Source organism: Pseudorca crassidens, chromosome 19 (genome assembly GCF_039906515.1).
Source record: "Pseudorca crassidens isolate mPseCra1 chromosome 19, mPseCra1.hap1, whole genome shotgun sequence".
NCBI classification, from domain to species: Eukaryota; Metazoa; Chordata; class Mammalia; order Artiodactyla; family Delphinidae; genus Pseudorca; species Pseudorca crassidens.
In genome coordinates this window covers 61,472,830-61,487,617 of record NC_090314.1, presented here as the reverse complement: position 1 = coordinate 61,487,617, position 14,788 = coordinate 61,472,830, and the positions used below count along the sequence as shown (strand labels likewise).

At 46.1% G+C, this 14,788-nt stretch overlaps 1 protein-coding gene across 2 annotated transcripts; it reads left to right on the top strand.

Annotated features, from left to right (window-relative positions):
- The first annotated feature begins 871 nt into the window (after positions 1–871).
- KCNJ2 (potassium inwardly rectifying channel subfamily J member 2) lies at positions 872–13,834 on the top strand. 2 transcript variants are annotated; one of them, XM_067716922.1, is made up of 2 exons: positions 872–962; positions 6,886–13,834. In XM_067716922.1, the coding sequence occupies exon 2, from the start codon at positions 7,106–7,108 to the stop codon at positions 8,387–8,389; it is 1,284 nt and encodes a 427-aa protein (XP_067573023.1). In that variant the 5' UTR covers positions 872–962; positions 6,886–7,105; the 3' UTR covers positions 8,390–13,834. The 2 variants fall into 2 exon arrangements, with proteins under 2 accessions (XP_067573023.1, XP_067573022.1); XM_067716921.1 differs by lacking the exon at positions 872–962 and adding an exon at positions 1,659–1,831.
- The last annotated feature ends 954 nt before the right edge of the window (positions 13,835–14,788 follow it).

Genomic DNA, 14,788 nt, shown 5'->3' with positions numbered 1-14,788 from the left:
AAACGGTCTATAAATAACACTCGGCTTAACACAGGTTAAATTAGACCTCCCTGGTGTGAAGCATTATTCCCACGGAGAGGACTTTAAAAGGCAAGACAGTTGGTACCAGGGCTCGGACTACTGTACTATCTCAGCAAATGGAATGAAACAGCAATGCGCTTGGCTATCAGAGAGACACCGCGCGCGCAACCTGTTCCAGACCCTTTGAATCTCAGCGTCTTCCTCGGTGCTAGGAAAAGTGGCCCACTTGCTAAGGCAGGATTAAGAGCGATCTGCAAAACCCAAGCGTATTTCACCAGCACCTCCTAGGGGCCGCGTGCTGGTATGAGGCTCGGAGGTGGGTCCAGGCGCAGACCCTTTCCTTGAAGTGTCAGTTTCACTCTCCCATACGCACAAATCCAGCCGGGCTGTGCCGCCCAGAATACGAGCTAGTTTGTTGAAGTAGTTCGGCGTCTCTAGGAGGCCTTTCAGAGGTTTAAATAAACTGCGCGGAAGACACATTTGATCGCTTCAGGAAATGCACATTCAACACACACACACACACACACGGATTTCAAACTTGGGGACTCCTAAATATCCTTTAAGAGCAAAGCTGCGTTATGACACCAAAGTACTCAGACACACACACACACACACACACACACACACACACACACACGGTTTAATCTGTAACGTTCCAGGGTCCACACCCGGTTCGCGCTGAAGCTGACGGAGCTTCTGAAAGGGTCTCTGGAAAGGGTCTACATGCTCTTGCCTGGCTGCTGGGAAGGAGGGCTGGGAGGCGCTGATGCGCGGCAGCGCTGAGTGTCTGTAGGAGTCGCCGTTCCAGAGAGTTCATTACTCTTTAATTGCTCTGATTTTAGATCAGCAGAGCGTGCCGGGCGCTGGTGCAGACAGAGATTGAGGGCGGGCCCTGCGAGAGCGAGCGAGCGGTTCACCCTTCCGAGCAGTCTAGGCGCTTTGTAAGTAATTGACCCAGAGCCGGGAGGAGGGATAGCTTCTTCTCCCAGGCAGCTGCAACCCTCGCGCGCGTCTGAATCCCGCTGGGTTCTGCGAGCCGGTCGCGGTCCCTTTCCCCGTTTAATTCGCGGCTCTTCAGCGCACCGCTGGTCCCGGGGGGGTGGGGGGTGGGGGGCGGGCGGATTCAGAGGGTGGGAGGGGGGTGAAGGGAGAAGAAGACGCGCCCCGGCTGAAAGGCTGAAATGCAAGCCTCCCCGGCTGCCACCGCTTCTCCCGGACCCTGGCACCTCGCGAGCCTCTGGGGGCGCACGCCCCGCCCCGCAGCCACAGACGACAGAAGAGGGCAAGTGTAGGGCTGGCGAAGGGGTTGAAAGCTTTGCCCAAGGGCCAGGCTGCCACGAGGCAGCCGCAAGAGCCCGGCCGCGGAGCTTCCCACCTGCTGCCGGCCGGGCCGGGCCGCAGCTTCCCCCTCCCTTGCGCGGCCGGACCGGCGGCTGGGGCGCGGTGGAGGGGGGCGGGGGCCGGACGGGAAGGAAGCGGCGGCAGGTTCTCCCCGGCGGCAGCCCCGCGGCCGCGGGCGCAGCATCCTCCCTCCCCGCGCGGTCCCCGGGGCCAGGCGCGCTGCGATTGGCCGGCGCGGCCGGGGGCGGGGCCAGGCGGGCCGGTGGCTCGCGACGCCTCAAAAGAGCCCAGGAAAGCTCAGAGCGCCCTGGAGCCCCGGCCAGCGCGCAGCCCGCCCGGCGCCGGCAAGCTGGGTCTTGGGAATGCTGGTTCGCCCTGGCTCGCTCGCTTGTACAAACTCCTGGATCTTACATGCCTCTGTAACCCCCCACTTCCACGCCATGTCCCCATGCTCCTGCGCCGGCAACAGGTAAGGGCTGCTGTGTGTTTTCTTCCCTCCTTTCCTCTCGTTGCCTGTGCGGCCCGGGGAGTGGACTCGGGCTGCCGTCCCCGACCCTCCCCGGCCCCGCCGCCCCAGAGGTGCCCAGCTGTCACTCTGCCTTAGCGCTCACCCACGCTCCGGAGTCCCAGACCATGCCTATAGAGTTTGTGCGCGCACCAGAACACCCCCAGAGCTAAAAATACTGAGACATGCTTGGAACAGTTGAGCAATAGAAACAGATTTCTCTGCAGCATCTGTTTGTGCTCATAACTTCCAATGCACCAGCTGTAGCGAGATACTGAGTTTGGAGACAAGGGCGAGGGAGCCTCTGTTCGCTCTCGCTCTAAGGGGAAAAAAAGGGGGGAGCGAGTGCGTCTAGAGTACTGGTCTCAGACTTTGGCAAACCTGGGGACGCAGCGCTAGATCTGGATTCTTGGTGTCTTCCCCCCCCCCCCACCCCCGCCCCTTTGTCATTGCTTCAAGTGTAGCTTCGAGTACCAAACCCAGCGAGCGTCTCAAAGTTGCTTTGCTGGGAAAGAGAGCGGGAGCTCGCGTTGGATTTCAGCCGGAAGACAGCAAAACTTTCACATCCTATGTCACTCTCCCCTGAGCAACTTGTTATTCTTTGTAATAATAATATTAACACCGAAATTGGAAGACAGTGTGGTTTCAGGGAAGCACAGTGGTCAAACGACTTGATTCTGCAAAAGATTGCATCATAACATAGAGTCATCATGACAGTTGGAAAAAAATCGAGATAGGAAACGGGTAGTTTATCGTCTGTGTCTGGGTAATCCTGTCAGTAGGATGGTAACTGGAGTACCTGTGAATTCTGGGGATTTTCATAAACTCAGAATTTACCTTTTAGGAAACAAGGCATTATTTGAAAACGTGTTTTGGGTATGCGAGGAGTGCATATTGCTTTGTACCACTTGTTTTCTTTTCACGTTAATAATCGGTAGGCTGTCAGATTTCCTCTCACTAACCGCTGTTGTGTGTCTGCTGTATGTTACCTGTACACTTGCTAGCTTTTTCCTGCTCGCTTCCAACCCTGCGCCAAGTGTTTTATTTATATTTGGCATTATCCGGAAAAATCCCCAGGCTCAGGAGTAAGAGATGTTACTTTAAGGATGGTGGGAGGGGTGAGAGATGGGGTCAAGGTCATGTCACTTTACTTTCAGCCCCTCCCCCTCCCCATTTGCGAGCACTTTCTTTTGTATTATTGCTCTCCATAGGGATATTTGCTCCGAGCTCTTGTGAATGTGGCGTTAAAACACCACACACACACACACACACACACACACACACACACTCGCTATTTCTACTTCCTTCAGACTTTCTGGTTGTAGAATCCCCTGGTTAGCTGTAGAGTCCTTGTATGACTTTTGAGTAGCATGGGAGACTGACCATGTTTTTACCTGAGCAACCGGACTGTTTCAAGCTTTTTTCTTTTTAGTGTCTATTTTTTGTTGGCCAAAGAGGTATATTTTTCAGCCTGTGCACACGTTGAGTGAGGCTACCTGCATCGTTGGGTGTCAAAGTTATCGGGCTCACATAGACGAGTGGGTATCCCGCCTCCCTTACCGCCCCTCCCCCTCCCTTCTGTTTACTGAGCCTCTGAGAGGTTGCTTTGCTAGCCTAGAGCTCTAATAGCAACGGTGTGCCCAGAGCACACTCAGGCCGGTCTATATGGCGTCCGCAGGGGAATAGCTGCTCTAGACACTCAGCCGACCTCTCTTTCATCCCAGGCCACTTTCTTTTACCATCCTTATTTCCTCTCCTTCCTTAGAAACTTTCTTATTTGCTCCACGCCACGACCCTATGAGGGGACCCACTTATTCTCATTTATTCTTCATGGTTACATGTTTCTGTTCTTTTATACTCCGTGTTGGGAATATTTCCTTTATGGTAAAAATGCTTTGGATGCATTCCTTTACACCGTGTTGTCTCCTCGACCGTGTATGTGGGTCCACAGCTCTCTCTCCTTTAACATCTACCTTGAGAGTGAAGCCCTGAACTATTTTTTTCCGTTGCTTATGCTTCATTTTGGCTCGGCCTATAAATAGTCTTAACATGAAGAACACCACATGTAACCTCTCAGTTTCCCAGGAATACGTTCTACCTCATTGGTGATAGCCTGGGTAAAAATGATGATCTGTGTCTATTACATTTCTATCAGGCCCTTAAATACTTTAGCTGAAAACGGGGGAATTTACACATTGTTCATCAACCCAGTATCAGTTCTCCTGAGTTGTGCCCATCGAGGACTCCAATCACCTGATGTTTTCATCTATTCTTAATTAAGAACGTATCAAGACTAGAGCCCTAAAATGAAGGTACGCGAAAGCCCTATTCCTAATTAAAGTACTTTCCCAGCTGCTCGTGAATCGGTGATTTTCAGTGTGAGAAGGGCAGGCAAGGAAGTTTTCTGCTCACTTGCGGCCACTCAGGCATGCGGGCAGGTTGATAGGAAAGACATTCCTCAGAGCGGAATATTAAGACAATTACCCTCTCGCACGTTGGCAGGTGTGCGAGGGTAATCGTCAGCTCCACCAGAGTCCGAATGCACATCGTGTGTGTGCGCCCATAGACACACGTAAATCTGTTGTGGAGCATACCTGCTGGAAGTGACAGAAGTTTCCATTTTGCCAAAAAAGATCCTTTTTTCCCCCCTTTCCAGGCAGAAATGGTAGAATTTCTAAATGATGCTCCACATATGGAACAAATTCTGTCATTAGCAATGGAAATAAGACAATAATAGTTGCTCGATACAGGCTCTTTTCAAGATTCTGAATGTGGAAAGCTATTCGTAGGAAGCTGGTAGTGTGTGTTTTGTGGAATGCAAGCTAATGTCCTGGGGTCAAGATTTTTGGAAAGTCGTAATTCCGTCTTTAGATTTCATATGGTTGTTATGCTTTAATCTGGAAAGAGTGCAGAAATAAGTCAGGAGAAATTTGAGACTGTCTCCTCGTGGGCCCTAATGGTAACTCAGATGGAAGGATTGTTTTGAATCATGAAAAGGGAATTTCTTGGTGTCAGCTTCTAAGATTCTGAAGTCACACAGAGCTCAGGGATGCAAGTACTATTTAAATGAGGCCTCCGTCGCCCCCCTTCTTGGAAAATGCACCTGCATTCAGTGTCATGTTGTGATCTCTGTTTTTGTGTAGAAACGCTTGGCAACATCCTACGAGCCGAGTGAGCTGAAATCACCGTTTAAAAAAACTCTTTCCGTGTCCAGGATCTAGAACCCTGAGGAATAGGAGTCTTGTTTCTTTGGTCCAAGTACAAACTTCATGGGGAAGCAGACAAAACATTGAAGCAGGTGGAAGGCTGGGAAGGCACAGCAACTTCTTTTTATAAAGTAATTCGAAGGCACTTTCAAATCAGGCATCACTTAGGTGTCAAAAGCTGCGAAAATGTAACACACATTGCAATTTTCACAGATGACTAATCTCAGGAAAAATGTCTTGGGGCGCATTCTTGCATAATAACTTGGATAAAAAGGGAGAAGTGAAAAGACTGTAACAAGGCATTTTCAAAGACAGTGCACCTTGCCTCTCTTTAAGGGGGTGCCCGAGACAGATCAATGATTTGCTCTCTTTGTTTGCAGTGGGCTTGGCTGGACGTGGTTCTGTTAAGTGCTTAATCTGAATGTGGCTTGGGGGGAGAAAGAAAAAGTGGAGTCTTCGTCATCAGGGCTTCGACAGATTTCTGATCCTGTGCATCTGTTGCTCATTGACCCCTTTAATACAGGAGAGCGATTTGGTGGTTTGAAAAGTCGAGCATCACTTTTATTTCTCGGATCTGTGCTATATTCATTTTTTAAATTTGTATTTGGTCAACAAAACACCCTAGACTCTCTCCTAGGCTTTTGTGAGTCCAGGAAAAACGAGTTTCTTTGGAGCAAAATTGGAAGTCAAAGTCAATGGGTGGTTTTCACCTGGGCCGGGGCGGGGAGAGATGGAGCAGGAGGAGAAAACTGAAAACTACTATTTGTTCTCATTAAGTAAAGGTGAGTGCGTTTTCCATAGGAACAGAGAGCAAGCAGCGGCACTGGAAGTGAAAAGTCAGCTGAGGGACCCTTACGATTTACTACTGCAAAGTCGTCTCTGTTTGGGAAAACGTAGACTTGGACTTCCACGAAATGAGTTCCAGCCTTATGTCAATCCGCTAAAGACCTGGTCCTTGGGCACAAAGGTGCTCACTTCCTAGCCTGTCATCACACATGACAATCCCACCTCCAGAGACTTTCAGGACTCTCATTGCTAGGCAACAGGATCTCTGTATCCCCCAGAGTAAACCTGTGTCTTCAAGTCAGAATCACTTGCGCTAACAGAGATGTTATCAGGCGTTTCTGCCTAGTGGCTGCTTTCAGTGTGTGAAGTGACGGAATAAGCCCAAACAGTCTCCAGAAACTGGGATCCCTTTCAGATGATTAGAAGGGCTGTCTGCTCAGTTTTATCTTTTAAACAAAATAGTCGGTGCTTTTGGATTTCAACTTGTCATCAAGGGCTCTCATATTCTCTCAACATGCACCTGCTGTTCAATTAATATTAACGTTCTGCGTTCATGCGAAATGCTCTCCCGACATGTCCGCGTTCTTAAAGCTTCATGGCAAACCTTGGAGTTAGAAAGTCTTTCTTCTGCCTAATCACCTGGGACCCCAGCAAGTAGCGAAGGCAAAGGAAGAGAATAAGAGGAGAGAGGTAGCTCTGTAAAGTAGAATATTCCAGATCGCTGGCAAAAAATAGGGGAAGGGAGACCTGAGATTTCAGCTGAAAGACTGTCACGAACAACTAACTCTTCTGTGTTTAATGACTTCATGCTTCTAAATAATATAAGAAAATATTTTCTTATCTGTCTATTTCTCTGGGGCTACAAGGAAACGAAAAACCCAGTAATTCAACGTAGAGGACATTTATCTATATCTGACCCTGTGTCTGGCTAGGAAATGTTGCCTTAGGGAGTAGACTTCATTTTTCCATGACTTCTTTTGTAACGAACGATCTCTCTCTCTCTCTCTCTCTCTTTTTTTTTGGTAGGACCTGTTCTCTGGATGTCAGCTGAGTTACTAAGGTGACTCTGCACGCCAGGAGAGAGACCTTGGTAGAAAGAACCTTAAGGCTCTTGGAGACCCCCATCTCTCCTTCTTTTCTGTGTGTGTGGGTCTTCACTGAACATTCAAACCTGTTTCTCCAAAGGGTTTTGCAAAAACTCAGACTGTTTTCCAAAGCAGAAGCGCTGGCGTCCACAGCAGAAGTGATGGGCAGCGTACGCACCAACCGCTACAGCATCGTCTCTTCGGAGGAGGACGGCATGAAGCTGGCCACCCTGGCGGTGGCCAATGGCTTTGGGAACGGGAAGAGTAAAGTCCACACTCGACAGCAGTGCCGGAGCCGCTTTGTGAAGAAGGACGGCCACTGCAACGTGCAGTTCATCAACGTGGGCGAGAAGGGCCAGCGGTACCTGGCGGACATCTTCACCACGTGTGTGGACATCCGCTGGCGGTGGATGTTGGTTATCTTCTGCCTGGCTTTCGTTCTCTCCTGGCTGTTTTTCGGCTGCGTGTTTTGGTTGATAGCGCTGCTCCACGGGGACCTGGACGCATCCAAGGAGAGCAAAGCGTGCGTGTCCGAGGTCAACAGCTTCACGGCCGCTTTCCTCTTCTCCATCGAGACGCAGACCACCATAGGCTACGGCTTCCGCTGCGTCACAGACGAGTGCCCCGTGGCTGTTTTCATGGTGGTCTTCCAGTCCATCGTGGGCTGCATCATCGATGCCTTTATCATTGGCGCGGTCATGGCCAAGATGGCCAAGCCCAAGAAGAGAAACGAGACCCTGGTCTTCAGCCACAACGCCGTGATCGCCATGAGGGATGGCAAGCTCTGTCTGATGTGGCGGGTGGGCAACCTTCGGAAAAGCCACCTGGTGGAAGCTCACGTGCGAGCACAGCTCCTCAAATCCAGGATTACTTCCGAAGGGGAGTACATCCCCCTGGATCAAATAGACATCAACGTCGGCTTTGACAGCGGCATTGACCGCATATTTCTGGTGTCCCCCATCACCATCGTCCACGAGATAGACGAGGACAGCCCTTTATACGATCTGAGCAAACAGGACATCGACAACGCGGACTTTGAGATCGTGGTGATACTCGAAGGCATGGTGGAAGCCACGGCCATGACCACGCAGTGCCGGAGCTCGTACCTGGCCAACGAAATCCTCTGGGGCCACCGCTACGAGCCCGTCCTCTTCGAGGAGAAGCATTACTACAAAGTAGACTATTCGAGGTTCCACAAGACTTACGAAGTACCCAACACTCCCCTTTGTAGCGCCAGGGACTTAGCGGAGAAGAAATACATCCTCTCCAGCGCTAATTCCTTTTGCTATGAAAATGAGGTTGCCCTCACAAGCAAAGAGGAAGAAGACAGTGAAAACGGGGTCCCAGAGAGCACGAGTACGGACACACCCCCTGACATAGACCTTCACAACCAGGCAAGTGTACCCCTAGAGCCCAGGCCCTTACGGCGAGAGTCGGAGATATGACTAATTCCTCCTCGGGAATAGTTACTTTGAAACGCAGTCTGTTGGTCAAAGGCCCAAAGCAGTTACGCAGACGACGGTACTGGTGAAGAGGTGGTTTGAGACAAGTGACCACGAGGGACTGAGGCTAGCACGATGCTTTCAAAGAAAGACTGTAGGCTCAGAGATGAACCTAAAGCACTAAACATGCCTGCCCCCCCGTGACCCGATGGCACATAACACGTTGTAGAATAAGTCATGGGACGTTTATGTCTTGTCTTGTGTTTTCATACCAAACTTGAACTTGCAGGCAAGCCTTGGTTGGTTGGGTATTTGACGTCTCCAGAATGCTTCTCTTTAGGGAACAAGAATGTTTTTAAATGGCATCACATTTTTAAATGTTTTCAAGGCAAGACTCTGCCTTAACTTTTGAAAAGCTGCTAACTACACGAACACACGTTGTACTGTTGCAGTGTAGTTTTTCTTGTGTGTAATTTAAAAAGTCAGTGTTGAACTTTCTCGAGAGCTCATGGTATGCGCTTCAAAGTGGCAGGTATTTGGCTGTTAGTGGCCAAAACGAGAGCCTGATTTTTTGAGGCCAGTAATTTGTTTGCTAGAATTGATTTCTCTCTCTCTCTCTCTCTGTCTCTCTCTGTCAATCTCTTTCCGGTTACATAAGGGCATTATGTAACGCTAGCCAAATGGTAGCCTCTGGGTTGTCGTTATTGGTTTTTTTTTTTTCTCCATGATGTTAATGGGTGATCTCAAATTTTAAGTTAGACTACCTGAAATAAATACCAAAGATAATGCACATTTTTGCACAGTGGAGCTTATACTAAAAAGGAAAGAAAGCCCCACGGCTGCCTTGAAGTCAAGAGACAATAACTTTGAACCTCAGCAAGACCGTGAACTGCCCTCTCCTTTTGCACCTTATTCAGAAAACAGAACATCACACACACAGTCGCGTAAGCGCCGTGCTTTACATCTCTGTTCCTTCATGTAACTTTCACGTTATAGAAGGAAGAAGACAGGGGAAGAAAAATTCACACGCACACGATATAAACATCTTTTCTTTCCTTCGAGGTGGTGCTAGCCAGGTGAACGCATACGACGTTGAGAGACGGTGATATCAGTGCCCTTAGATTTTTTTTCTGGGTTTTTCCATGTTTTGCACATTCCAAAATTGATTCCAGAAGACAAGACCTAGGTTGAAATGAGTTGGCATCCTTGACGCTGAGCCATCCAGCTTGAAAGATCAATAGGTTTATACCCCTGTGGCTGAATTCCTTGCCCTGACAGCTGGTACATCTCCAGCTTAACTGCATCTTCCAAAAGATGCCACGCCTGGCCTCTAGGCTGGCTCTTACGATCAGGCTGTCTGGACTGAGTCCTACAGCATCCGAGGGGGCTGGGAATGCCAAAGTGGGAAGGTGGGAAGATGCCGAAGGGCCGTTTTGACGTAGCTCATCAGCTCAAGTATTCAGGAGGGAGGGGAACATGGCTTTTTTTTTTTTTTTTTCTAATGGTACAGAGTAGGAATTGAAAATGTCTCAGTAATGTAGGGTCAACAAGAGCCATAAAAATTCTAAGAGACTCACAAGTAAAGGAGATAATGATCTAAAAGGGTCCTTTCCCCCGACGGATGCACGCTCGTGATTGAATCCGAGCTGACCCCTTTGCCCCCGGAGCCCTAGAGCAGGCTCCTTAGGGCACATTGTTTTCCAGAAGCCTCTCCCGCCTGGCTGCCTGACTTGCTAGAAACATTTTGTTTTGTCTTGTTTTCCGCTCTAGCTCAACATAATGGAACTCTCTTTTGGTTTAAAGTTCCTTATTTGTGAATTCTGGGGTTGCTGACTTTTCTTTTTAATTGGCGTCTCAAAATCAACTCTCTTACGGTATTCTATCCCTGTATGCCATTAAAAAACAGCTTGTTCTAGAATCCTGTATTTTGTAAACTGTTGTCTGTGATGGTCTATGGTTCTCGAACAGCCATATCTGAATGCAGTGCCTGCAATAATTGGACAGTCTCTGCTGTTCTCAGCCTTCAGAGTCGATGGGTTTGAACACTGTGGAGTTCTTTTCACTGAAACCAAGTTAGAGATATCAAGCAAGTGGATGTTATTTTAAGTCCAAACTTAAAGGCAGATTAGGGAAGTTGTTTAGAGAGGTGGAGGGATTGCGTGGATACAGAATTTACATTCTTCTGTAAACGGCAAATGTTTGGCCATTGACAGGATGCTGACGGTTTCAGCTGCTGCTATTTCGATATTTTTGCAAAGGAAAATAATCAAACCAAAGAGTATTCAGTGGTCTGTAAATTAAATGATTCAGTGGAGAATGGGGGTGACCACAGAAAAGGCACCTTCCCATCACACAGCTCTGCCACTTAAAAAGACTTGAGATATTTGAAAGGGGGTGGGTAGGGGGCAAGAATGAGGGAGGGAACTCTTGCAACTTCTTTCTGAAAAAGAGAAAAAAAAAATCTAAAATTTCTGGTGCACAGGTTTGTTTTTTTTTTTTCAAGAAAATTTTGCAGAAGCTATGTTTTTAAAGTGTACATTTTATAAAGTTTATCAGATATTTTCATATTTAAAGCCAAATGTAAATAGAAGTCTGTAAAGGGAAAAAAGTTGCCATAGAAAGTATAATTTCAGTGCAGCCATTTCTGAGAGCTGGTACCTATATGCTACCGGTTAGCATGGTTTTAGCAAATATTTACCAGCCTTATAAGGTTCGTATTGCTATGTTCTTCTGTTATTTATTTCAGCATGGACTGTTGATTTGAAAGCTTTTTCTAGTTATTAGTATTTTCACAGTGACAATTTTTTTTTTCTTTTTGTCAAGAGCCAAGACACAGGTAATGCACAACGGTTTTTGTTTTTGTTTTTGCTGCATTTTACCTTCAAAACATTTGTCATTGACTGGGTTTCCTTAATTAGTGCACACATGTCATTAGAATGCAGGTTGAAGAGACTCACTGTGAATATCTGGGGTCTGTTCCGGGATCTGTGTTGGCTTCTCCGTGACAAGCAAACCCCCACTGAATTTACTTAGGAATTATTCCCTTTTAAAGAATTTTTGCCCATATCTGGATGGGCATTATATTTTTGGGAGGGGGACTAGATTCCTGGTTATCCTATTTTTAAAGAAAAGGTAGACAAAGTGAATTCTATTTTGATTATTGAGAAAGGAATAGTTTTCTATCCCTCTAAGAGTATACTTGAATCAGACATTTTAAGGATGTCACCCATAACTCTGAAACCATTTCCAAATTCCTGGTGAAAGTTTGTTTTATCTTTTTTTTTTTCAATTCTATCAGTGCATTATTTCTTCCCTTTACTTCCTTTCTTCCCTGTCAACTCCCACCTCAAACCTTGATGTTTATTCAATGAGTTCTGTCCCCTAAATCACGTCACTCTTACAAAAAACAAATGTTGGTTCATATTTGATGATATGCCACTCAGTAAAGGTAAAAAGCTTGTTCTGAGAAACAGAGTGAGTGTTTTTTCACTCTGTGTCCAATAATGTTAAGGTTAAAAAAGAAAAGAAAAAAAAAAGTGTTGCAGAGTCACTCACTCCCAACTAGAATCCCTTTTCTAGTTATGTTGGGTTTCAGCTCTGGGGCTGCGGTGAATTGAACCATCCCGGCCTTTGACAATCGTGAGAGTTATTATTTTCCCGTTTGCTGTCTTTTTGTATCTAAAGTCTTCCTAATGTACTGCACAAACCATGGATTGTACATATTTTTATATATTATGTCTTATTTTATTATTTCTAAATAAAAAATTAAAAATTGAAAACAAATAAGTGCAAGAATCTTTGGGCTCCCTGTATGGTTACTGTAGCGTCCCTGAGATAGAAAGCAAAGGTTCCCAAACAAGAGGGCATAAACCCTGATAGTTTGGATAAATGGAACCGATCACCGAAACAGGTGTGGGGGGCAGATTACTTTAATCCAAGTAAGAGGAAGTCAAGCTTGTATTTTGTTTCTGGACAGAATGGCCTAGAGAGAAAAGACCGAGAAACAAGCAAACAAAACTAGCAAAACGTGTAAGGTTTAGATTTTGAGTCTCTGTGTTAACAACGGAAGTTACTCGTTATTGAGCCTAACTGGGTAGAGTTCTGGCTTTCTATTATTTCATTCCCCCGAAACCAAATCAGGTTATTATATTCTCGTGTAATAGATCAGAGTTGGCAAATATGTTCCCTAAAAGGCCAGATAGTAAATATTTCTGGCTTTGTGGAACAGTCTTTGTCAGAACTATGCAGCTCTGCCCTGGTACTACAAAATCAACCACGGAGAATACAACAGCAAATGGTGCGGCTGTCTGTCAATAAAACTTTACGTATACAAACGGCTGGAGGGCCAGATTTGGCACATGGTCTGTAATTTATTGACCTCTGTTATACAGGAAGAAACTGAGGCTGGATTTGAAAGCTAATAAATCATCGAGTGGGTATTCAAATTCAGGTTTTATGTGCTTCTAAATTTAGTTTAATCCACTAAGCTATAGAGCGTTTCAGGGTACCAAGGATCTGTGGTCTCAGAGAAAATGTCAATTCCTCCGGCAAATTTCAAATAGCTTAACTGTTTTCCACCATTGGAAACACTGAGGAAAATCCCCATCCTGAAATATGGGTTGCTCCTTAATATTTTTCCTTTAACAAATATTTTTCTTTTAACAAAGCCCTTACTGTGTTTTGAAGATGGTTCTACATTCTTTATGAGTATTGAATAATTTAATCTTAAGAGCAACCCTGTGGCTTCTGCATGATTATTATCCCTATTTAAGAAACGAGGGGACTTCCCTGGCAGTCCAGGGGTTAGGACTCTGTGCTTCCACTGCAGAGGGCCCGGGTTTGATCCCTGGTTGGGAAACTAAGATCCCACAAGCCATGCGATGTGGCCAAAAAAAAAAAAAAGGAAATGAGGTCACTGAGGCCCAGAGAGGTTGAGTATCTTGTGTAAGCACACACAGCTAGTAAGTACTAGAGCTGAGCTTTAAACTGAGGCCATTTAATTTGCAGCAACATGGATGGATCTAGAGATTATCACACTGAGTGAAGTAAGTCAGACAGAGAAAGACAAATACCATATGATATCGTTTATATGTGGAATCTAAAATATGACACAAATGAACTTAACTATGAAACACAAACAGACTCACAGACATAGAGAACAGACTTGTGGTTGCCAAGTGGGGAGGTGGGGGAGGGATGGATTGGGAGTTTGGGGTGAGCAGATGCAAACTATTACTATATATAGAAGGGATAAACAACACGGTCCTACTGTATAAGCACAGGGAACTGTTTTCAAGCTCCTGGGATAAACCATAATGGAAAAGAATATGAGAAAGAATGTATATATGTGTGTAACTGAATCACCTTGCTGTACAGCAGAAATTAACACAATATTGTAAATCACCTATATTTCGATTAAAAAAATAAATGGGGGCCATTTAGCACTGGGCTGAGCTTTTTATCATTATACTACGCTTTCCATTTGGAGGCATTCTTGGGAAAAGCTTCATCATTTCGTTTCAGGCCTCTCTGCTTCTCAGTTTTTATTCTCCTTGGTGATGAAAATGCATTCTTTTTCTCCACATAGGAGACTAGACATGAGCACCCACCTCCTTCATAACCTGCTCTACAATTGCTCCTTTGGTTCCTGAGGAGAGAGGACAACTCACAAAGGTAGATTAATTACAAATAAGCATCAGTGGTGGGATTTAGGTAAATTTCAAACTTCAGGTTAATTTCAGTTAACTAGGAATCGCTGAGGTCTGTCCCGAGGTGAAACCACAAAGCTCTGTTACTAACCAAACGGCAGGCACCCCACCACATCCCACACTTCTGCTTTCCTCCAGCTGTAGGCTGCCAAAGGTGTAACATGATCCGCTTGGTGATCGGTCCCATTAAACAAGATACAGGATGGTAACTCCAGGCAACAGGTTGAGCGCTATATGAGTCCCACCTCTACTTTAAAAAAAAGAAAATTAAATTGTACAAAAAGAAAGGGTGAGGGTAGAATTTCAGAGGTTTTCTGCTTAGGCCTTTTCAGTGAAAGCCAAGCAAGGCCTCCCAACTCCAGCCTCTTTAAGCAACAACCTCTAGCTAATACTCACAAAGAAGAAAACATGTTTCTCTCTAGAAATTTCCATATTAAAGCTCGAAACACTGACTACATCAATCAGATTTGCTTTCCCCAATTAAAAGAAACGAAATAAAAAGAGAAACCTAGCTTTATGCATTTTGAGTGAGCAAAGGAGCCTAGTGACCTGATGATTTGAGCCACTATATGAGGTTTGTTATAATGACTTAAACATTTTTATATAATTATAAGGTGATACCTACAAGGCATGGGTGAATAAAACTATCATAGTACCTGGCTCTGGAATAGGTTGACCAGCTGTCCTGGTCTGT

Coding starts and splice junctions, on each gene's coding strand:
- KCNJ2 (XM_067716922.1), top strand. CDS start 7,106: ATGGGCAGCGTACGCACCAACCGCTACAGCATCGTCTCTTCGGAGGAG.